This window comes from Tachypleus tridentatus, chromosome 9 (genome assembly GCF_004210375.1).
Source record: "Tachypleus tridentatus isolate NWPU-2018 chromosome 9, ASM421037v1, whole genome shotgun sequence".
Taxonomy (NCBI): Eukaryota; Metazoa; Arthropoda; class Merostomata; order Xiphosura; family Limulidae; genus Tachypleus; species Tachypleus tridentatus.
Window position 1 is genome coordinate 124,297,135 of NC_134833.1, and position 26,332 is coordinate 124,323,466.

The 26,332-nt window shown below is 32.5% G+C and overlaps 1 protein-coding gene across 1 annotated transcript in view; it reads left to right on the plus strand.

The window, feature by feature from the left end:
* The first annotated feature begins 2,667 nt into the window (after window positions 1–2,667).
* Window positions 2,668–26,332, plus strand: part of LOC143227477 (serine/threonine-protein kinase ATR-like) — a 60,224-nt gene continuing 36,559 nt past the window's right edge. Inside the window, exons 1-3 of the mRNA XM_076458920.1 lie at window positions 2,668–2,734; window positions 7,779–7,797; window positions 15,048–15,137. Coding sequence (XP_076315035.1) covers window positions 2,668–2,734; window positions 7,779–7,797; window positions 15,048–15,137 — 176 coding nt within the window. The remainder of the gene's footprint in view (window positions 2,735–7,778; window positions 7,798–15,047; window positions 15,138–26,332) is intronic.

Genomic DNA, 26,332 nt, shown 5'->3' on the forward strand with positions numbered 1-26,332 from the left:
AAAGTTGAGTTTTTAGTCTGTTTAAATTTCATAATTTTTAGGTGCAAATACAGCTCAGTTACTAAGCTTAATGAATTATAGTGGAATTCTGTGGTTATCAGTATTGTAGTTTTTGAATCTTTTGGTTATTCCAATATATATTTAAAACCTTTACAAAAATTTTGTTTCATGTCCTCTATGTTTGAAATATCCTAAAGATTAGTAAGCTATAACAAGCATCATCCAGGTGCAAAGGTTGTAGCTGGAAAAGACAATTGCTTTCTTCATTTCCTGTTTTATGTTTTAAGAAAAATAAGTTTAAGAACATGTTTGAAAATGTTAATAAACTATGTAGATATATAATGTACAATAATTGCAATGTGGCTGTATTTTACAAAATATTAGGCCGCTAAAACACACAAAAATAGGTCACTTTGTAAAGATTTAAAATCAGTTTTATATTATTGGTTTGGGAAACATGAGTGCATGTGCACCACATCATTGTAATTTGTGTTAGCTTGGCGTGGCTGAAAGGCAGAATAGTAAAAATAATAAAACTGTATAATTGTATAATGTAATGAGATTTAATCTATATAGTCTGAACATTTATGTTGTGGTGTTATAATCTGTAGTCATTCTTGAGTGAAAAAAAGGCATAATTTATGCTATATTTATTTCCTAATTTTATGTGGTGGTTATGAGATCATCAAACTGACTTGACCCATAGAGAGATTTGGTGAGGAAATAATATAAAATATAAAGTTTATTTTTCTTAAGAAATGTGTCATAAAACTATTTGGATGATATAAATATTTTGCATGTGAAATTTGAAAATTTTCTGATGCATAAAAATATATTTTTTATCTTAAAATGAAAATTACTTTGCACATTAAATAGGCAATGTGCTAAAATAACAAAGGGCATGATAAAACATTGCATAACAAACCTTAAAACTTAATAGAAATAAAACTAATATTTTGCGTATGATAGCATTGTAATATTTACAAATTTTGTGAACATGCACTTACTAATTTAGAATTAACAGCATGAAAACTATAGCAACCACAAAATGGTAACAAAGTTGGTCCATGGACCTAGGCTCTTCCTGAAAGTGTTTGTACATCTGTCATTGCTCATATATACAGAGGTTGTATGCATTTCAGTGATGGGTTGTACTTGATAAGTTCATGCATGGTAATGGCTTGATCTGGTTTAAAATTATTATATGCCTGCTATTTAAGTACAGAGTGAACCATGATTCATCTTTAAAAAAGGATATGACTCCACATGCTGCGCATTCATTGGATATGTTCTTTACAGAATTGCAGAAAGGCTGCTTTGTACCTTGTTTTGCATTTTACATGGAATCTAACCTTGTGAAAATGTTACAAGGCTTAATACTGGTTCACAAACACCTTAATCACTGTAGTTCACTTGAAAAGTAAGAATTCAAACAGTTGTTTCATTAAATATTGTAACATAGACCATGTTCTTCAGTAAGATCTTATAGTAGTGATTTTGTCTTTTCTGGTTATAATATTTCAACTTTTGTTTATTCTTAACTGTTCGGTACAGAGTAACTAATGTTTGTGAGATTCAAGCAAAAATTGAAACAGCTTTTCAGTCTAAGAGCTCCATATATTGCTTTCAATGTATGGACTAATTTTGAAATATATTGAAAACTTAAAAATGTGATTAGCAACTCAATAAGATAAGGTATTACAATGAAATGTTTCATTTTAAAAGCATCGTCCAACTGTATAATTTGTACGTGGTTATTCTTTCTTTGCATCTTTAGGTTTGTAATGGAGTTACTGGTATTTGACTTACTTCAGTTTACACCAGGAAGTAAAGAGAAATTGTGGAATATACTATACAAGCAACTAGAATTAGGAGGAATTGATCTTAAATTGGTATGTATTTAGTTATAAATTGCTTTAATGTACTTAATTATAAGTTTATAATGAAATTAAGTACTGATATTTAAAATTAGTTGTTGATTGTGTGACCAGTCACTACACCACTGTGCCAGTAGATTGTGACAACCTTAACTGTGAATAATAAAAGTAATCAGGTACTTTGTTGCATGCTTATAATTAGTATGTGTGTGTTTTTTTTATAAAAAAGCCACATTGGGCTATCTGTCGAGTTTACCCATGGGAATCGAACCTCTGATTTTAGCATTGTAAGTCTGTAGATTTATTACTGTACCAGAGTGGAACTATAATTAGTACTGATGAGACTAAAGGTATCCATAATTACTTAATTCACCTCTTTGAGTTTGTCACATCACACAAGATGAGGTACCTGTTCTTTGTTTGGGTTTATAAGCTTAAAACAAAGTTTGTGGGTGGATACTGTAATAAATAATACAAAAATCCTAACTTTTACACAATTTATTTAAAATATAACACATTATTACAGCATTAATTATTACCTCAATGAAAGTTTTGTATAAACTTTAAAAACTCAATATGTGTATACTTTAGATATGGTATACACTGTGTGATGGTCAGGGTGACCTTGTAGGAAGAAGTAGTGGCATTAGAGATGCTTACTGTTACCTACTTTCAACACCCCCCTCTGAATGTCCTATTACAATGTTTCATATGATTAATTAATTGACAACCATTGGGCACAGAAGTGGCTTGGAGGTCAAAATTCAAAGATCATGGTTCGAAGTAGGAAATGGGTATAACTGAAGAAAGGACATTTCACACCAGCATTATGTTGGCTATTGGAGCAGAAGCTTCAGGCAAGTTTATGTAGTATTGCAATTTTGGCAACCATATTATTTCTTTGAATTCTTCCATAGATAAAGCTAGTGCACTCTCTGAGATATATACACACTGTGTATGTGTTGTTCTATTGAAAGTTTAAGTTTTTTTTTTGTGTGTATGGATGTGGCACCATATGTGAATGTAGATAATGTTAATTTACATCAAAGATGATAAATACTCAGTAATAGTAATAATGAAGGGGAAGGAATTGTGAACATTCATTAAGTGTCCCTTATTCCAAATTATCATCCCACAAAGTTTGGTTGAGGTTAGCCCCCTGCGAGTTAGGAGGTGTAAGATAAGACAAACATAGATTTTTGTCCTTATACAGAGAGAAAATTTTATATTAGATCTGAGTCAATTTTGAATTCAGTTAATAGCATCTGACTGGCATATCTAGAATATGTAAGTGGCTTATTTAATTTTGAGCAAAATATATCCTGCACACGTTTTGAAGATGGGAATTAAAATGATCTTATTTTTAACCCTTTGGACTGGCTAGTTGATGTTGTGCTGTTGTTGTTTGTTGCCCTCTCCCACTAAAATGTGTAACCTAATTGGATAATATCTATGCTTGTACTTGAAAAATTATGTAAGTTTGTTTAGTATTTGTGTACTATTTTAGATTATGAATTTTTTTGAAATATAATTGTGAAATGATTTTTAATAGTTTTGTCACATCTGGTTTTCTTTTTCCCCTGTGTCTTAAATCATGTAAATGTATCCATTAGAGAGATTTTTTTTTGTTAAAGTTTTATTTTGTCTGCATTGTTCCATTTATGACATAATCATTTTCTCATCTTCTCATACAGTTTTTCACACATGATTAAATTAGCCATTAAAAATGAGAAAGAAAATAAGACAAATGAATTTGATATTATCATTGGTCATAATATTGTGTTTTATATATCAAATGAGCTATACCTAGTTTTAATTTTATCAGTTATTTGTACTTGTCCTTATTTATTGAAGCAGTTGTATAGCTTCTGAAATAGCATGAAATTGAAGAAAGTAAGAGCACTGACCACAAGATACACAACTTGTATTCTAAACCTGCACTGATACAAGCATTATATTACCAGCTATACAGTACTGTGCAAAAATGTTAGTCAAACATTAGGTGTCAGGTTACTTTCACAAAACAATAGAAAGTTGGTCACACGTGAAACATCAGAAGTGTATTAATCTTCATATTCAGTACAAAAGAAACTTGGTGGAAGTGCTAGTTGTCCCATCTTTCATGCATGGTTGTAAAATATTTAATTAAAGTTTCTTTTAGGATATTGTTCTAAGTGTCTCTAATACACTCCCATAAAGTTTCTTTAAATGTAACTTTTGATTTATCTTATTTTGGATCTATCAAATCCCAGCTCTGCATAGTTGGATTGAGATCAGGGCTCTAGAGGGGCCATTGCATCATTTGAATGATGCAGCTTCTTTCTTAGCTAAATAATTTTTGCACAGGTTGATGAGTGTTTTGGTAATAGAATACTTTACTACTAATACGAAAACTGCTAGGTATTGATAACCATGTATGTCCATCCTGAAGAACTGCCATTCTCCACCCAGAGGGTCAATGAATATATTATGTTTATGTTAATAATAAGTTTCATGTTATGTGCACCTCACATTGTAAAATGCTCTGTTGTTACTGATGGATTCCTCTATAATTTTCTAAGTAAGATAATGTAGTACGTTTGTGTGTTGTTAACAATTACTTGGATTACCTACATAGAACTAAATGTTACTGTGCTATTATTACACTGTTCATGACTTAGTACAGTCAAAAACATTTCTTTAGTACCAATGTTCTGGTACATTAGTCTTGTTTTTGTTCTTTAGCTACAGTGGTGTTTACTGATGTTCTAGTACATTAGTCTTGTTTCTGTTCCTTAGGTACAGTGGCATTATTGATGTTCTGGTACATTAGTCCTGTTTCTGTTCCTTAGGTACACTGGCATTATTGATGTTTTGGTACATTAGTCCTGTTTCTGTTCCTTAGGTACAGTGGCATTATTGATGTTCTGGTACATTAGTCCTGTTTCTGTTTAGTTAGTATAGTGGTGTTATTGAGTTTCTGGTATAGTAGTCTTGTTTCTGTACCTTTATTACAGTGGTGTTATTGATGTTCTGGTACGGTCATCTTGTTTCTGTTCACTTAGTGCAGTGGTGTTCTGGTATAGTAATCTTGTTTCTGTCCTTTAGGTACAGTGATGTTATTGATATTCTGATATACTATTGTTTCTGTTCCTCTAGAGCAGGGGTGTTATTAATGTTCTGGTACAGCAGTCTTGTTTATGTTTTTTTAATACAGTGGTGTTATGGGTGTTCTAGTACAATAGTCTTGTTTCTGTTCCTTTAGTATAGTGGTGTTACTGATGTTCTGGTACAGTAGTCATGTTTTTGTTCCTTTAATATAGTAGTGTTATTGACGTTCTGGTACAGTAGTCATGTTTTTGTTCCATTATTACAGTAGTGTTATTGATATTCTGGTATAGTAGACTTGAATTTATTCCTTTATTATAGTGGTGTTTTTGTTTTGTTGGTGTAATGCTCTGGTTTGTATTCCTTTAGCACAGTAGTTTTGTTGATGTTATAGTACAATTGTCTTATCTCTTCCTTTAACCCCATCACACTGGGTGCTGAGCATGACACAATGTTTTAGTGTCTTACCTTGAATATTTTATTAAACAACTTCATGGTTATGGTATGCCAATTAGAATAGCATAAAACCTTTGTTAATAAACCATATTTTAATAACATATAAATAATCAGCTCTTAATTTTGCAAGGCACTATCATAAAAAATTCTGAATATTTCCTAGTGTGACACACATGACACATGCTCTCATGGCAGATTTTATCCACCACCCATGGAAGAAGTATGAAATTGAATGAAAACTACTTTCTCTAAAATCATCATTGCTCAGATAAACCACATTAAATATAGTCTTCAACATTTTTTCTACTGAATAGAAAGTCAGACTCCTGCTGTCACATCCTCTCTTTCAAGTTGTGTTCATAGTTCTCTTTATGCTTAACTGTATGTTACCTATAACTAATAGACAGTTAAGGTTTTCATTCTATCAAATGATGTATTTCACAATATTTTCTTCTGTATAACCAACGTTCCATTGAGAAATGACTAGCTTGGATTAATTTGTAATGACTCTTGTCACAGATCTAGAAAGCTAGTAAATTTTTGAGTGATGTGTAAATTTTGCATGTTATAGTCTATGTTGTTTGTAGCATTATTTAATGAAATAAAATTATAAATTGCGATAATATAAGTAGCATTAAAAGTTATGGTTAACTCTCTTCAACAATCAAGAGAAACAGTGTAGATTGTTCAAGTGTTTCATTTATTTATTTGTTTATGTTTATTTTTTGTGTATAATTATAAAAGCAACTAAAATGTAAAAAATAAGTAAGGATATTTTTTAAGTTAAGATAAAGTAAAATCAACAATAAGTATAATTTTTTCACGAGACACTTGAGCTTATTGTACTAGTTGTAGTAGCTCATGGGTAATGTAATTCGATAGCGTAATGTGAGCTGGATGTTTCTTGACTTGATTTTACATCTTATAATGGCTTGACAGTAGTTTGTTGCAGTTTAAATGGTGATAAACCTTAATTATAAATAGATGTGTTACAAACTAAGAGCTACTTAGGATAAATGAGTGTAGTTTCTTCTTGCAATATGAAGTCATTCTAGAAAGAAGAAAGGGTAATTCAGGGTTTTTTTAAATTTATTTTATTGTTTTTGGTGGTTTCAAGGTCAGTGAAGTTAATCAATCCTGTTTTGAGTTGGGTTAGAAAAATAACATATAAACTATCAAGATTTACTGAAAAAAATGTTTGAAATGTATTTATGGAGGTCTTAGGGTTATATACAAAGGAGGTATTTTTAATTTTAACATTAAAATAACTTTTCACACAGATTATTCAAAACAAATTATCATATGGACAAATCTTTATTTTATTTAATTAAATATGATTCTTTGTATGTTAGAGACTTGTAATATTAACTGAAACATTGCCAGATTTTTGAAAATATACCACTTTGAAAGTTAGAAGTATTAAATCTAAACAGACTGTAAACAAGCACAAGGAGGTCACATGGTCAGTCATACAGATCAAGGCTGTGTTGAGAGAGTTAATACAGTGTTGTTATATATGTTCTTGTACAATGGATTTTTATCTGTTCCTTTATTGCAGTGATCTTTTAGTTATTTTATGTTATCATAACGTTTTGTTATTCTGGTGTTGTGTTGGGCTTGATGGTTCCCTGAATATATATATATATACAGTTGTGTTGTCAGTGTAGTAATATTTTTCTCTCTCTCTCTTTTTTTTTTTTTTTGTCAATATCCTGTATACTATTGCATCATGAACAGACAGTATACTAGCTTTATGATGTGCTCTTATTATAATGACTTTGTAGGCATTCTGTTACCTTAGATATCTTTTGGCTGTTGTTTCAGCATATTGATCTTGTTAATACATATTAGTACAGTGAACATATTAACCTGTACACTACAGTTATTCTAGTATATTGTTAATTATTGTATCCTTGTTTATGCATTGTCAGTACAATGATTTTTATGTTGCTATATTAGTACAGTGTTCATGTTGATGTTGTGTTACCACAGTTTTCTTCTGGGAATACTGATACTTCAGGGTACTTGTTGATGATTATTGAGGATGCTTGTTTTTTTACACTGAGGATGGTGGTTTTGTTGGTATCTTCTTAACACTATGGTATTTTCTATGTCCTCTTAGTATGATGTGCTCTATGTCACATCTATTTAGTACAGTTAAAGTTTTAATAGTACAATAATCTTTTTTGACATTCAGTTATTACAGTGGTTTTGTTGATGCCTGCTTTGTAGTAGTTTGTTTCATTTGAAATGGCTGACTGTATATGTAAAATATTAAAACTCCATATTTTTTACAAACACCAGTTTTAATAATCAAAGTATGCTATATTTTCTGCATAGGTTTTTTTTTCCATATAGGATCCACTTCTTGTCATAGGTAATGCTTTGCTTTAAGAATGACTCCCTCTTGTTCCTAACCAGTTTTCTGCTCTTCTATCAGTTCATGTGGTACCTCTTTGCCCAAATTTTTAACTTTCTGATTGCAGCCAGGTGATGAGAAACAGTTGCACTGGAAACTTCTCAGTCTACTGAAAGTGCCTGAACTGTCATGTGTGGGCAAGCTTATGCAGTAGCACTTAATATGAACTGTCATGTGTGGGCTAGCTTATGCAGTAGCACTTAATATGAACTGTCATGTGTGGGCTAGCTTATGCAGTAGCACTTAATATGAACTGTCATGTGTGGGCTAGCTTATGCAGTAGCACTTAATATGAACTGTCATGCGTGGACTAGCTTATGCAGTAGCACTAAATATGTATGAACTGTCATGTGTGGGCTAGCTTATGCAGTAGCACTTAATATGAACTGTCATGTGTGGGCTAGCTTATGCAGTAGCACTTAATATGAACTGTCATGTGTGGGCTAGCTTATGCAGTAGCACTTAATATGAACTGTCATGTGTGGGTTAGCTTATGCAGTAGCACTTAATATGAACTGTCATGTGTGGGCTAGCTTATGCAGTAACTCTTACTGTTTCTTCATTCACAACAGATTGAAGCCTTCCTCAGTGTTTATTCTCGAGGTTCCTATTACCAGAACGAATAGTAGTTTGAGAAGTATTCCCTTGTTCCAGTGCCAAATTGATGTTTTTAGCAACCTTGACTGCATTTTTTTGCCAATTTGAGCTCATATCAAAAAAGTAGTTTCAGTTCTTTTGAAGAAATCATCTTGTGTAGGGTTCCAAAGAAATACAAAAACAATTATAATACAACTTGACATGACAGGCAAATGTAAAACACAGCACTCTCAGTAGTATCAAATAGCATACAGTCAAGTTACTGTATTCAGCTTATTCTAATCACAGTCACTGTTCTACTAAGTGAAAATAAGCCATTTCATATAAAATGACCTAATAAATGCTCTTCTTTGTGTAATACACAATACTTACATTAGCTAGCTTTGAAAAAATAAAAAGCTTCATTTTCTCTAGTGTAAGTTATATGAATATAGGTTTTTCATGTTCATTCATTTGATGTTTGTGCTTCAAATTATTTCTGCTTAAAACACAAACTTCATTGCCTGTAACTTTAATTGTATTCTTGATAAACAACTTTTCGGTAGTTTATACATTCCAGATCAAAAGGTTAATGAAAGTATCATAGAAGTCTGTGTTATCAGTAACACATTCAAACAAGAAAAATTAATCTTTTTAGATAAATAATTAAAATGAATTAAAGAAATGTCTTAGTGTTTTAATTTTTTTTGTAAGTTTTTTATGTGTATATCCATACTTCAGTTAGAAAAGCCTTTCTCAAACATCTTGTATCAATATTCTTTGACATTGAGAAGGCTTATAATACAACATGGAGATATGGCATTTTGTGAGACAGCATAGATATGGGTTACGTGGCCATTTGCCCACATTTATTAAAAATTTGTTAATGGTCAGGCAATTCCAAGTTCATGTGGGTTCAACACTTTACCATTTTTTCTGTAGAAACTTGAGTCTCTTGGGGCTGTGTTCTGAATGTCACACTTTTCAGTATAAAATTAATGCCATCACTGAACAACTCCCTCTCACTATTGCAAACACGCTCTATATCGACGACTTTCACATCTCATGCCAGTTATTGAACATGAGGTATATTGAGCGGCAGCTACAAACTGCTCTCAATTGTTTACTGAAGTGGACCACAGCAAAGGGCTTTACCTTCTCTCTCACTAAAACAGTTTGCATGCAATTCTGCCACCAATGGGGTATTCGTCCTCATCCTGAACTCCATTGCGGTGAAGTTGTGCTGCCTGAGGTCTTTGAGACTAAGTTCTTGGGGCTTATCTTTGACCGTAAGCTGACCTTTATACCACATATCAAGCAGCTACAGGTCAAATGTACAAGAGCACTGAACATCCTCCTTGTCCTCTCTTCCATCACTTGTGGAGTGGATCGATGTTCTATGCTAAAGATATATCGTGCTCTTATTTGACCGACACTCGACTATGGTTTGCTTGTTTTTGAATTTCGTGCAAAGCTACTCGAGGGCTACCTGTGCTAGCTGTCCCTAATTTAGCAGTGTAAGACTAGAGGGAAGGCAGCTAGTCATCACCACCCACTGCCAACTCATGGGCTCCTCTTTTACCCACAAATAGTGTGATTGAATGTCACATTATAATGCCCCATGGCTGAAAGGGTGAGCATGTTTGATGTGATGGGAATTCGAATCTTAACACACTTGGACATGCTTGGCCACCTCGACTATGAATCACTGGTCTATGGCTCTGCCAGACCATTGGCCTTAAAGATGCTGGACACTATTCATCATTAAGGACTTCAGCTCTGCACTGGGGGTTTCTGTACTTCCCCAGTTCAGAGCTTGTACATAGTCTCATGAACCTTTTTGCACCTCTGCCATTTACAACTGTCTTTACTATATGCTTTGAAACTTTGTTCCTAACCAAAGCATCCCATCTAGGGTTGTGTTTTCTTTCCTCGTTGGCTCATGCTTTTTCAGACTAGACGGTATGCCATTGCTCCTTTTAGCCTTCATATCCAGTCATAGTTGGATGAATTGGGTCTGTCGTTGGATAACATTGCTGTATCCACTGGTCAGCCCATCCCACCATGGTTTATTACCATCCCCAATTGTGAATTATCTTAAAGCTATCTGAGAAAAGTAGACACTCCTGATTGGAAATACTGTTTGTTATTTGCTGAACATCTTTTGAACCATCTTTCCATTCCTGTTTATACAGATGGTTCAAAATCAGGTGACTGTGTGGACTCTACCATGGTTGCACGTAAAATCCCTCTACAGCTTCTGTGTTTACTACTGAACTGTATGCCATTTCTCTTGCCCTGGATCACATAGAAGCTAAGCAGTACTCAAACTGCATGATTTATACTGACTCGCTTAGTTCTGGCCCTAGAATCGCTTCACATTGGTTCACACCCTGTTGTCACCAATATTCACAACTGACTGGCCCATTTCTCTTTATCATCTACTTCTATTCAGTTTTTCTGGATACTGGGCCATATTGGTATTCATGGGAGCTAGCTTGCCGACACTGCAGCTAAGTCTATTTGCTCTGGCACTATCACCGCTGTGCCTGTCTGATACATGGACTATGGTCCTGTATTCAAGGCTTGGCTCTGTGCCATCTCGCAGTCAATTTGGAGTGAGCAATGCAAAAACATGCTTTTCCAAATACAACCCTGTATTAGACTTTGGCTGTCCTTGTTACCGTAAGGATCGGAAGGAGGAAGTTGTTCTAACTAGACTATGCATTGGTCACAGTTTTTAACTCATTGTTTTCATTTATCTGGAACTGATACACCATTATGTTGTCTGTGTGATACTCAGGTCACTGTATACCACATTTTACTTTCTTGCCATCGTTATGACTATCAACGATGGTGCCATTTTCACCATATTCTGTCCTAAGGTTTGTCCATAATGACATTGTCCACCTTGGAAATGTTTTTAGTTTTTTTAAAGGCCATCAGTCTTTCTAATGCCATTTAAGTTTTTTTAGACCTTCTTTGATGAGAATCCCTTTGGAGAATCACAGTCTATCTAGTTTGATTTGAAATTAGAAAATGACTGTAAAGTCAAGTAACTCAAATAGGACTGGAAAGGTCTACTTAGGTGACTAACGCTGCTGTTTGAACTACCTGTTAGTCATCCTGGCAAGTTACTATTAAAATTTTGCTATACTTCCTTTAAAACTTTAATTACTTTACTTTTTGAAAATAGCTATAACATCAAATAACTTGGAACCAAGACTGGAAAGGCCAGCTACAGGTGACTGATGATGGTTTTCGTACTTATCTCTTTTAATCTTCCTAGCGAGTTATGATAATTACAGTTATGCTGCAGAAAGTCCTCTACAACTTGTATTACTGTAGTTTTGTTTTAATGCTTTAGACTAGATGTAAACATTGGTTTATGGTTTTTTACTTTTTTTTTTTTTTACCTTAATTTTCTTTTATTTTACTTTAATTTTATCTTTTTACTGGATGTTTAGCACAGATAGCCCAGCTGCTTTGTGCCATAAAACACCAAATCAACCAACCAACCAACTAAGGAAGATAATTACTACCTTCAGTGTAACCTAGAAAAATAATTTTTTTTCTTTACCTCCCACATTTGAGATTGTTTATAAGTAGAACTGGTTTATTTTTCTTTATTCAGAATAGTATGTAGTTATTCATTCAAACAAGTCAGAAACCTTCCAAGAACTTCTGTAAAAATTTGTTTCCAATGTGTTCATGAAGAAAACATTTGTTTTTAAAGTAGCTATATGTCTTAAGCTAGTTGCATAATTGTTAAACTGATCAAACGTAGGAACAAAACAAAGTAAAATTAGTTCTAAGTATTCTGAAAGTGTTTGATACCAAACCATAAAGAAATTCAGAATTAAATTTGAATTTTGAAAGTGTGTTTCGGGGCTAACACACAGGTTTTATTTTGGTCTTTTTTCAGGCAATAAAATGTTTACATTTACAGAAAGTAAACTAAAATAATTTTTTATTTTATAACTTTTTTTTGCTTGTCTACTAGCTAGTTGTAGGTTTCAAATAAATTAACTATTGCAAACTTTAGATCTGAGAGTTTATATATAAAGGAAAAGAGTATGACAAAAAAGAAAAATAAACTTTACAGATTCTTTATTTTGAATTATTTTTATAAGATATTGGCACAATGGCTTATGAAAAGAAAATACTTTATCACTAGTACAGTTTTTAAAGTTAAGGTTTATCATTTACATTTCATTTCACTTAACCATTTCTGTGAGTCTTTAAATGTATGTGAACTAGTTGATTCTTTCAGATTTTAGATAGGTATGGTTTGTATCAACTTACAACTGAAAAACTTGGAGTTGCAATTGTTGACACATTTACTTACCTGATGAGCTACCTTAAAAGTAGAAACTTTTCTGTTCCCAAGAAGTTGATTGAATCTCTGAGTGAAGTTCTATTAAATCATTGTGGAAAAATGGTGAACTCACAGGTAAGATAAACTGTAGAGTTGAAAGGGTTTTTAAAATATGAAACTTGTATGTATGTATTGGATAAAGGTGTTTTGTAGAACTGTAGTGTATTTTTGCATTATAAATTAGACTAGCTAACAAAGTTTTATATGTCTATTACACTTTGAGAAAATGAATAGATAAGTATGTGTATACTCATATCATGTTTTTGTTATTTACATTCATATTTTATACTGCTGCACATTATTCTTTTATCTGGAGCTTTTGTAAAATCTTTCATAATGGACCATTAGTTTGGTGCAGCCAAGTGATTAATGTGCTCAAACTGTGAATCTAAGATTTTATTATCTGTGTTTCATTACTGCAAATGTGTGTTCTGTGGGGCTTGTGGGTGCAATAAGTGTAACTATCAAATCTCACTGGCTGTTCCTTAGCTACCTTCCTTTTAGTCTTATACTTCAGAATTGGAGACAGCTATGCGTGTAAAGCCCTTGGGTAGTTTTCCACAAAATTCATAAACAAACCAAAAATGAAAGACCAGCATTTTAAAAGTCTTTGGTTAACTAATCTTCTCACCCAAGGTATCGTTTAGTGTCTTACATTTAAACTTTTATTAAACTATTTTTTCTTTTATGTTATATTATTTAGAAAAGCTTAAAATTTTAGCTAATGATTCATATCTTTATAAGTTTTTAATTCTACGAGGTCATATTTTAAAAAACTTCCTGAATTTCTCTTAGTATAACACATGACATATTTACTTTAGGTATCTTGTCTTCCCTATTTAATTCACCACCCTTTCAAAAGTACAAAATTAAACTTAAATTACTCAGAATAAAATTGTCATTGCTCAGACAAACCATAATTTTTATAGCCTTCAATTTTGTTTGGCTACAAAGCTATAAATAAAAAATCAGACCCCATTCCTGCCACATCAAGCTGTCATATCCTTTCTTTCAGGTTTTGGTGATTATTCTCTCTTAGATTTATTTATATATTATTTATAACCAACAGAAAGTCAAGGTTTTGATCTATCAAATGATGTATTGTATAATGTTGTATTCTGAAAAATAAACATTAGTTTTACTCAGAGAACAACCTTCTTTCTCATGGGAAATTTAATGGCTAGCTTGGACAGATTTGCAACAGCTTTTGTTGCATAGGTAGAAAGGTAGAAAAATTGAGTGTTAGGAGAAATTATCTGCTTTTTACATATTATCAGTATATGTTCTTTGGTCCGTTATTTAATTAAATGAAAATTATTTAATGCATTACTACCATTAGTGTAAAACAGTAGTATATAGTGTTCTCAACAATCTACAAGTACAATATTTCATATTTGTCTTGTTTCTTCTTTATTTATTATTATTAAAACTAATCAAAATGTAAAATGTGGATCTCTTTTAGATTAGTTAAGAATAGATTATGTAAAGAAAATAATAATAATATAATAAAATGTTTCACAAGCCACACGTGCAAGTATCTTGTAGTTAATGTGATTCATTACTGTAACGTGAGCTGTATGTGCCTTGAGTGACACAGATAATAGTTAGACAGGATTCAAAGAGCATATAAAAAAATAAATTTTAATTACAAATAGATGTACACTGTTAGGACCTTAAAACTACTTAGGGTAAATGAATGTAGTTTTGTGTTACAATTTAGAGTCATTCGAAAATCAGAAAAGGTTAGTTTAGATTGATTTTGTTTTGGTGGTTATGAGGTTGGTTAATATAAACATGGACAAATCTTTATTTTATTTTACTAAAACTACTTCACAAAAAAATATTATTTATGATGTTAACTGAAAGTGTGCAAAATTTTGTAAATATGTACACTATTGAAAATTGGAAGTATTTAAAACTATAAAGACCTTGAATGGGTACAAAGAGGTCATGTGGTTGTTCCAATTGACTGAGCTTAATTGTGTGCATATGTACTGTGGTTTAAAGATAAGGTTACATTAATATCAAATTTTATTTTGTTACTTGGGTTTCTTCATTTCAAATATTGCACAGTGTTCTTTCTAAAAAATATAATTTAAGTTTCTGTGATTTATTTTTCTTTCAATTTACATATTCTTAATTATTATTGTAATTAAATATGTGTGTGTTTATATATAGTGTGTCAAGACTGCATTATTATATATACAAAGAGAAGAGCTCAAGCAGTTGTCTGCCCATAATCCCACAATTCAAGAAAACCTGTTCAACATCAAGCATCTACAAGTAGGTTATCCACCAAAAGAAAGAGAGCTAGCGATGACATTAAAGGAGAAGAACCTTTGAAGTGAGTTGTGATTTTCTATATTTGTTATACACACTACATGGCCAAAAGTATGCGGACATCCTTCTAATTAGTGGGTTTGGCTATTTCAGCCACACCCGTTGCTAACAGATGCATAAAGTCAAGCATGCAGCCATGCAATCTCCATAGACAAACATTGGCAGTAGAATGGGTTGTATTGAAGAGCTCAGTGTCTTTCAACATGGCACTGTCATAGGATATTACTTTTTGAACAAGTGAGTTTGTCAAATTTCTGTCCTGCTAGAGCTGCCCCGGTCAACTGTAAGTGCTCTTATTGTGAAGCGAAAACGTCTAGAAGAAAAAAACACTGTAGTCATGAAGAGGTAGGCCATAGAAGTTCACAGAATGGGACCACCAAGTGGTGAAGCGCATAATGCATAAACATCTACTGAGTTCCAAACTGCCTGTGTAAGGAATGCAAGCACAAGAACTGTTCATTGGGAACTTCATGAAATGGGTTTCCATGGTCGAGCAGCCACATGCAAGCGTAAGGTCACCATGAGCAATGCCAAGCATTGGCTGGAGTGGTGTAAAGTTACCACCATTGGATTCTGGATCAGTAGAAACACGTTTTCTGGAGTAATGAATCTTGCTTCACTATCTGGCAGTCTGATGAACGAATCTGGGTTTGGCAGATGCCAGGAAAACAATGCCCGCCTGAATGCATAGTGTTAATTATAAAGTTTTGTGGAGGAGAAATAATGGTCTGGGGCTGTTTTTCATGGTTTAAACTAGGCTCTTTAGTTCCAGTGAAAGGAAGTCTTAATGCTACAGCATACAATGACATTCTAGAGTTGTGTGTTTCCAAAATTTTTGCAACAGTTTGGGAAGGCCCCTTTTTCCAACATTACAATGCCCCATGCTCAAAGCAAGGTCCATAAAGACATGGTTTGCTGAGGTCGATGTTGAAGAAATTGACTGGCTTGCACAGAGCCATGACATCAACCCTGCTGAACAACTTTGGGATGAATTGAATGCTGACTGCAAGCCAGGCCTTCTTGCCCAACCTTGCTAATGCTCTTGTGACTGAATAGGAGTGAATTCCCACATCCATCTTTCAAAATCTAGGGAAAACCCTTCCTGTGGAGACTGCTATAGCAGCAAAGGCAGTATCAACTCCATATTAATGCCCATGTTTTGGAATGAAATGTTCAACAAGCACATATGGGTATTCACCTACTTTGGCCATGTGGTGTATCTTTATTATTCAATTGTGATTGTTAAAATCTTGATAGTGTATTTCCCTATGTAAATTTAAACATTTCTATTACAATGCTTTATTGTCTTACTTTTAAGTATAAAATGAAAAAATACACAAAATATATGAAAGAAATTTCTGTTGTGATGTTTGCTCTTTATTTCTTTCTGGCATTGAAATAATGAATATTAATATAAATACAGAAATATATCAAATTTTGTAAGTTTTATTGAATGTTTATTGTGAATTATTAAAATTTATAACATGATTTTACCTATGATAACAGTGTTTATGCCAAAAATTCTTTTTTACACATTCTATCATTTTCAAATTAGTGGAGAAAAATGAAAATTATGAAAATTTTAACACAGATACTATCAAATGTTTGCTTAGTATTCAGACTTGGATTTGGGTAAGAATAAAAACAAACTGAAAATTGCCTTAGTTTTGATGTACCAGAGTTGTTTCATGATTATTCTTCCAATACCAAACATTACTTCCTCTCACATCAATAAATAGTTTGGTGCTTTTATCTATATGTAAAAAAAAAGCATGCCTAACAGTTAAATGGTAAAGTGTGTCTTGCATGCAGATTATCATGTGACAACCTTCCCACCAATAGTAGTGCAACACACATGCTCCTGATATGTGCAACTCCCTCTGTTCTCTTTCACTGAATTATTTCTTCTTGGTTGGTTGTTCTTGTGTTGTCACTTTTAATTTGTTCTCGTTTCATGTGTTTATTGTTGTTTTTTCTCATATTTGTATCAATTTCTCTCAACAGGTTTACTCTTTATTATACAGTAGTGATATTTGTAACTTGTTGAATTATTTTGAAGTGGAATTATTCTATATTTCTATTTAGTTATGGACTTGTTACTTTGTTACAAAAAGTATTTCTTTCTGTCAGTATGGTTGTAATGTGTTCATTTTGAATTATGAATTACACATTCTAAGTTACCATTTCAGAAGTTATATTTTCTATTAGCACATTTATACAGGTTTCTAGTGGTGGTATTCTACTGCAAAATAATCAGCTTTTTTTCATTGTTATATTGATTCTCCAGAGTGCTGACATTTGTTGTGCCTTGACTTGAGTTTGGTGGTCTGCACATTTTAAATACAGTCTGCCAACTTTGGGCAGATTAAACATCTATAGTTATGAGTTTATAACATTTTTATTGCTAGTATCATTATCTGTTGTTATTTGGGCTCCATAACATAAGTTTTGGTAGATTGGTACTGAGAGTTTAGTTTAGGTTTAGGCTTAGTTGTATCCTGCATTCTATACCATTCAATTAGGCTTATCATTGGTTTTTGTTATTTTAGGATTACGTGTAATTTATCTTACTGGTATATCAATTATTGGGTTAACAATATTGTTTTTTTTTCATATATCGTGTCTCATACATATCTTAATGTTTACATACAATTACTTACTTTTAAAAAATAACTTCTGTTTAATTTTCATTATTATTTGTCTCGTATACTTTTCCCTATTAACTTGGTTTATGTGGAACCCTGTAGCCAGGGTCCACACAGACTTCTAGTATTCTACATGCTTATTGTCAGGTTAGTATTTTTAAATTAGAGTTTAGTGATATATTTCATCTTCACTGTTCAATTTGGCTTAAAAGAGTCTGTTATTTTTAATTACCTATATTTCTACCTCAGGGGTAAATTAATAATTAAATTAAATATTTTATTTGCTTTAATGCATAACATCTGATACATATGTTTATTTCACCACACAATTTCTCAACATTTACAATTTATCAGTTATTTCATTTTTGTTGTTCTTTATAATTTATATGTTTTACTATTACTTTTGTTTGTGAGGAGCTCTGAGGGTCAGGGTACATCCTACTTTCTCCAGATATTGTTTGCCTTCCTCCTACTATAGCAAAACCCATTGAGATGAATGTTAATTTTCTTCCACCTGATCATGGCTTGCCTTTCTAGACCTTGACTGCTGAATATGTGAGACTTACCTCAGTTTTATTATTTTTTTATAGACATGTTTTTGCAGTATAATATTTCCTTCCTTTTCTAGATATTGTTTCACAATGAGCATTTTTGTCTCTCTTTTGGAAGTGAGTACTTGCAAGCCTTGTCCAACCGTGGCATTTGTTCTTTTGCCTTAGTTTACCATCAGGCAAATTTTCTTCTTGATTCTATATCCTTGAGATCTCTGTTGCCAGTGTTGGGAAAACCCTCTCTTAATCCTACCCATTTTATCCCCTACCTAGATTTTAACTTTGTCTTATTTTTCGATTCTCCTACGGATAATGTTTAACTTACACTTTTTTCTTAAACATTCCACTCATATTTAGGGATTTTCATCAGATACTGCCTTGTCCTTCCTTTCTAACCAGTGAACTGTGTAATGAAATTAGTTACTTACTTATATTATATAAGATATAATATACTTACTTATATAAGATATTGTTTCCAATAATGGAAAGTGGTGAATTGGGCCATTATGCATGATTCAGTACATAAACCATATCTGAACGATTATAAAAGATATGATGTTTTGATTTTGTAATATATATATCAGTAATTTGAGTCCCTAATTCATACAAAACTATAGATTTAGTATTTTGATACAATAAACATCAATTTGAACTAGATTCTTAACTCAGTTCAGATGGGTCATGCATCAAAGGCCATATCATTGCTTTTATTGATTTGAGAGATTTCACCCCTTCAACATAGTCATTAAAGTACACCTACTCAGAACCCTTTCCAACAGTTCAATGCCTGTTTAAATAAAAAAGAATAAAGGTTCTAAGACTGAACCCTGAGGTACCCCATTTGTTAAATTAGTACATTTTGGATGAACTTGGTAACAACCTTCTTTTTCTCTTCCGTCCAGCCATTCGTCTATCCAGTTTGCTAACTTATTCCCCACACATACAGAGAGAACTTTTTTACAAGCCTTTTATATATTACCTTGTCAAATGTATTCTGAAAATCCAGGTATATCAAATCTACACTTACCCTTATTTACATTGGCAGTAACCTTTTCAAGGAATGTCAAAGATTCGTAATGCAAGATTTTTCCTTCAGTAAAACCATGTTGACCGTCTCATCAATTTGTCAGCTTTTCAGAATGACTTTGCAAAGCATCTTTTAATACAGTATATGACTAATAGGTCCATAATTACTGGGACAGTTTTTCTCACCTCCTTTGAAATTAGCAGTTACATTAGCTAATTTCCAGTCCTCTGGTACCTACTCACTGTTCAGGGACTGATAAAAATTGCAGCAAGTGGCTTGCACAGCTAATTTTGTAACCTCCATCTTTTGAAGAATACTATCTGGTGCAGGATATTTATCATTCTTGAAACTTCTCAGTTTTTTCTTAACTATCTCGTAAATTAATGCAGTAATGTTGTTTCATCTTGTTTTCATCTACCAACTCTTCAATATGTGGAATACTGCTTAAATCTTGTTAAGTAAAAACTAAAGACAAAGCAAAATTTAAAAACCTAGCATTTCATAATTATCAATGGTGAGCCTTTCTTTATCACCTCTTCCTAACACTTGCTTACCATTATCTTATTTAAAGAAATTCATACTGCTAATTTTACATTTTAGCCAACCTTTTCTCACACAATTCCTTTTGATGTTCCTGCTTCTTTAACTTCATCTTCTGTAATCTTCTAAATCTCTTGTTGCACCAGTCAGTTTAAATTTCTTAAACTTATGGTGCTTTTATTTAATTTTACCTCTTATACTCTTTGTGAGCCAACCTGGTTTTTTTTACTTGCAATTACTCTTTTCGATCTATAAAGTATATGTTTATCTTGAATATTGAAATATTTGTCTTTAAACATTTTTCACATCTAATTAGTGTCTTTAAATAAATCTTTCACAAAAGATAATTTTTGTTTCACCCCTTCAGAATTTGCCTTAGGTATCTATTATTGTTTAGTTCAGACAGGTTTCCAATTTATTATGTTGTGTATATTAATGTATCAAATAACAAGATATTTTTATTTGAATTCAGAAGTTAATTAAATGTGAATATGTATTAGATTTATGGTATTTGCCTGGAAGATTAATACTCACAACTTTCATTTTTAACACAAATATGTTTTAGTATACAAACAATAACAAGAAAAGTACAGTTTATAATAATGGGTATTATAAATAGTTTATTACAAAGGATTGTTTATCTACAAAAGTTTTAGAACTTACAGATAATACTAATTCTTATAATTGGTCTAGAACTGAATATTTTATTGATAATCTAGGTCCACGACAAGCATATTAATTCTGAGTTGATAGTGTCACATATCACTTAAGCTAGCTAGCTTGATTGGTCTTATATGAATTACAAAATACTAACACCTGAAATTAATTCACTGAAGTTCAATGGTTTATAATGGTTGAAATCTATAAACATTACTGGTTCTGCAGTTTTCTGATTAATAGGTGTTAATCATAGTTATATCTTTCGAGTGCTATGTCATATGGGCTGTAGCTGTCCAATAATAATAATATTTGTCTCTCAGCATGTCTACTTTGATATACCATTCACTCAAGACTCCTAGAATATTCACCAAAGTTCACTTGGCAACAATAGAGTCAGTTACTAGTATGACATACATAACTAGTACATTGTTGATTCTTATGCTCAGGCACCTTCTACAAATTTCGAGAATAGGTGGGATATGCACAATGCATTGTCAAGAATATATATCCTGTGAAAAAAACAAAACACATACACAAAAGCTATGCAGAAACATATGTAGGCACTGAAATAAATGTACAACAGTAAATCTGTTACACCTCTCTTTAGAGAATTAAGATTGGCATTAGACAATTTTTAATTAAGATGTTACATATACATACACTCACACACATGCACACTGATAACAATTTATTAAATACAATGCATTGTTAAAAAATTATATAACTTCAAAAATTATAAAAATATATATATATAAAACAATTAATACAAATAACCTTATGATAATAAAACTACATAGCATGTGAAAGTGCTTGAGCACAAATGTTATCTTTTTTGTAATAACACAATCAGTTATTACACAGACAGGTGTGAAAAGTTTTACAAAACCAGGAAACATCTTGCCTAATTTTTGGCCAAAATAAATGTTTCATAATTTTTTATCACATGCATTGTTGACTTCTAAACAACCTTCCATGGGGAGTTTATGGGCTACATTCACTATGTCAAAATGATACACTTTTGGAACAGCAATTTGATAAATTACAGCCCAGTCCTCTAACACTGGTACATTTGGTGTTCTCCATTTTCTCATTAGCACACCATTTTTGAAAAAGTAATATGAAACTTTTTCCAGTTCATTTTTTTGGGAGTGCATATTTAAAGAGTGATAAAGTCTGCAGATTCTTTTCTTGCTCATTGATCAATGTATTTCTAGCACATGGAACTTCACCAGGTGAACTAGAACCATTATGTCCATTATTGACACTCACCAATGAATTATCAGTAGGACAGTTATTTGGAAGATCCCTGTCAGGCCAAAAAAACATCTGAGATGAATCTATAAAATCGTCCTCTAAACATTAATTCACTGAAGTTGAATCATTTGTAATGGTCTAAATCTATAAACATTACTGGTTCAATGCTGTAGTTTTCCAATTAATAGGCAATTATCACAGTTATAGCTCCTGAGGCCTATAGCACACTGACTGTAGTTGTCCAATAATAATAATATTTGTTTCTCTGCACATTGGTTTTTATACACCAATTACAGGAGACTCTAGAAAATACACCAAAGTTCATTTGGCAACAATGCTGTCAGTCACTAGTAATACATATACACCTGGTACATTGTCAGTTATTACACTGAAGAACATTTTACCAATTTTAAGAACAGATGGGACTTGCACAATACACAGTCAAGAATATATGTTTTGTGCAAAAACAAAAGTTATAGAGAAACAAGCATAGGTACTAAAATAAATGTATAACAGTAAATCTGTTGTACTTTTCTTAAATTGATAATTAAAATATCTTTATTCCTTATCTCCATATGCAGCAAAACATTGAACCCAATAAAGCACCCAGATGTTCCTCAGTTTTCACCCTTTGATCATTTCCATATTTTATGTTAATAAATCTAAAATAGCATTATTTCTAGTAGGTTTCTTGACTAATTGGTGAAAAATTCATCTTTTCATGGGAGATTTTGAATGATAAGGTAAGACTTTAGAGAGCTGGAGATTTCATATTTTATTAGATTCAAATACAGCTTAGTTACTAAACTAAATTACAGTGGAATTTTATTGTATCAGTATAGTAGTTTGATGTTATCTTAAAATGTATATTAAAAACCTGAGAAAAGTTACTTTGTTTCACATCCTCCACATGCAAAATTTGATAAGGCTTAGCAACCTATGATTAACAGCAAATGAGTACAAAGTACAAAACTAGAAAAGATACTTGTTTGGTGTATTTCATTATTTACTGTTCTATGTTTTAAGAAAAATTAGTTTATGAACTTGTTTCTAAGTAGTAATAATACACTCAAATGTGACTGTATTTTATGAAATACTAGTCCACTAAAAACATGGCCAAGCAAGTCACTTTGTAAAGGTCAGTATAATAAAAATAATAAATATATACAAGTGTACAATGTTATTAGATTTAAGCTATCTAGACTAAACATTTGGAGTTTTGAGTTATAATTTGTAGTCTTTCTAGAATGAAAAATTCTAATTTTGTAGTGGTTACAAGGTCAGTCAAATCAACTCAAACCATATAGAGATACAACAGTGAAAATGAAAAAGTAAAGTATTTTATGATTACCTGGAGGTTATATATGATTTACATGTAAAATCTGAAAAATGTCCTGATGCATAAATGTATGTGGCACTTCAATATGGTCTGTTCTGACAGTTTAACTTTTTTGCATATTATATCAGTTATTAAGGGGCCACTCACCTCCATATGAAACTCCCAATCTTTTGGTCTCCATTTCCAGATTTTTTGGCTCCAGCTGTTTGATATGTTTAGTCAAGATGGGTTCAGTCTTTACCTGCATGCTTATCCATCTTCTCTGAGTTCTCTCTCTTATTCAGACTCCTCCATGTCAGTCTTTCTCAACTCACTGTTCTGGCCAGCACAGTTGTGATTTCATCTCTTCAACCTTTTTCATTCATGCCTCTTTTTCTTTCCCAATCCCTTCTTTGGCAAAATCATTTCTCCATTGTTCCTCAGCACAGATAGCTCTCATTTAAATAAGTGGGAAATACAAAACAAATAAACCATTTTTCCTCCAGCCAAAGCCACACTATTCACAGGTAGCCTTCCTTCTTTCTTGTGCTGTTCACCCTTCCTTTTTGCCAGTTTATCAGTTTATCTTGTGTTTATGTTACTACTTCTGACTTTTCCAAATGAATGTTCCACACCCTTCTAGCTTTTTTACTTAGCTCTTGGACAATGGTTCATCCATTTTTGCAATTTCATCTATAGAGTAGCATTATCCGATACTTTTCATTTTCTCATTTCTCCCACATTGTTTTCTCTCCCATACTTTCTCCTGTTTCATTCCTTTCATGTCCTTCATCCTTACTGTTTAATTGCCCTATGAGATTGAAATTTCATTATTGACCTTCATAACTTTTACTTTCCTCCATTTTAACCTTTGTCCTCTCATTTGATACACCATCTCTTCTTGATGACTAATTTTTTGCTTCTGTTTGCATGTAGTTGTTATTGGTTGGCTTTGCTATTGATATTTATATGTTCTTTATCCCACTCATAATGTTTTACTGAAATAACAATGCATGAAGAGGTAAGGACTTTCACACCTATTTTACTTCCATCTGTGTGCATCTTTGTTCCCAATCTGATCCTGATTATTTTTTTTGCCCCATGCAAACTCTTTGTTGTTATGTTACCAACACTGCTTCTTTCCATTACTCCTATTTCTGTCTTTTATCTCCTGGAACTCATTTTTTTTTTATACAGGGTTTCTCGTTTGTAACCTTTACCTGTTGGCTTTATCAACTTATTAATCTGGTTTATACATCATTGACAAATAATTCTTGTCACTTCTTTCAAGTTTTCTCTCACCAGATCTGTCTTGTCACCCTTTTCATGGCTGCTCTCTTCTGTTGTACATTAGAGAAGATTATGCAAATTGGTATCTGAAACTTATTTTATATGGTGGTTATACATTATCTTCATAATGTGAACATCTTTTCCTCACTGGGCTATTTCTTGCAACCTGTTGCTATTCTCCATAACATCCATAGACTTCAAATGGTAAATTCTCACTCTATTTTTATCTCTTACCTTTATAGTAGTCTTTTTACATACCTGCTTCTGCTCTGTAGCAAGTGATACCTATTTGGGGTACTTAGCTTTAAATCTGCACCACATTACTTTACGGGTCTGTAATTCTTACTGATTAGGTGGAGTGTGTCACAAAACCTGTAACAGATTGCATCAAGTCATGGACTATCATGAGTAAAGCAATGTTGGGACTGACCTACTCTTCATAGTTTTAAGCTGTTGTATTTCTACAGATTCTAATGAATTGTTCCCTCACATACAGTTGAAGGAGTTTTGCCATTTACCAGTTTCTAGCCACTAGGGAAGTGAATCAAGTAGCTTTTCTTTCCGAGTGAGATTGCTTTCACTTAATCGGGAATAGGGCTGTAGTGTTCTGTTGGTTTAGATGGTGAATACTCTCTTTCTACCTTATAAGAAAAGACAAATTCCCACTGTCACTTGAATTTAAAATTGATAAATTCACCGCATTCTGTTCACCCCTTTGTTTGGATTTTTCTCATTCTACTGCTGTATAGATGTTAGTTCCTGGTCAGTCTGGTGTTGGATTGGCATAAGACTGGCCAACACAAGTCCTAACATATGTGGTTGGTAGGGATCATTCATCCACTGTGGACCATAAAAAAAGTTATTAGCACCATTAGTTTTGGACTGGAGTTTACTCATCACATTAGCATTTCTCCTTCCTACTATTGATTGGATGTTATGTTTTCAGGTGGTCTGGGGTTTGCTCTGTGCACATGTGCCCAGTGTGAGGTTTAGGGATAGAAGACAGTAAGGACCTTCCTTCTACCACTAACTAAAAGACAAATGCTCAGTGCTCACTGCTCTTGAAGAGGTGTTGAACCTCCAAATATGGTCTGAAGTATCCTAACCACTTTCAGACCTGCCAATTCTTATGATTTAGATGTAATTGTTTTGATTTATTTATCATTTTATACCTGTATGAATTTTTGTAGTAGTTTAAATTCTAATAATTTTTGATAAGTAATTCACTTCTTTCAGCTATACATCTCAGTCTTACAAATAGTTTATTAAGAAGGAACATAAATAGTTAGCATCAAGGGTGTGCTGATGATTTTTTGAGAAGAAAATGGCAGAAAAATGTGGTTCTGTTTCATTCCTAATGATTCCAACAAAGAAAAGAAATGTTTATAGCAAATAAAACTGCAGGCATAAGTGTTTAAAAAAAAGTTCAGTGTTATTGTATCATCCCCAAAGAGTATGAATTATGCAAGATGTATAGTTTGTGTTTTTGATCTACAATTGCTCATCTATGTGACAGTGTTATCAAACAGCATTTCAGCAGTACTAAACACCAAAATGATTGTTTGAGGTCATCTGGAATTAGCAAACCAAACCCATTTTTTGTAAAACTTAATAGCAAACCAGAAAATATTGTGATCAGAGCTGAATAACTAGTCTCCTCTTTCACTGTGAAACCTAACTTTCTTTTGGCAGTTTCAGACCATGTCTCAAAAATTTTACCAAAATGTTTCTGGACTTAGAAATGACAGAAATAAACAGATGCTTTAGAACCAAGACCGATGTAACAGTTGGAGAAATGACTAGCAGTGTTAATAATCAGTTGTATACTGTAATTAGCAAGTACTAAAAGAAACATAATTAGTGTAGTAACCCACTAATTATCACACTCTGTGGGTTCTTTATAGACAACTTCCA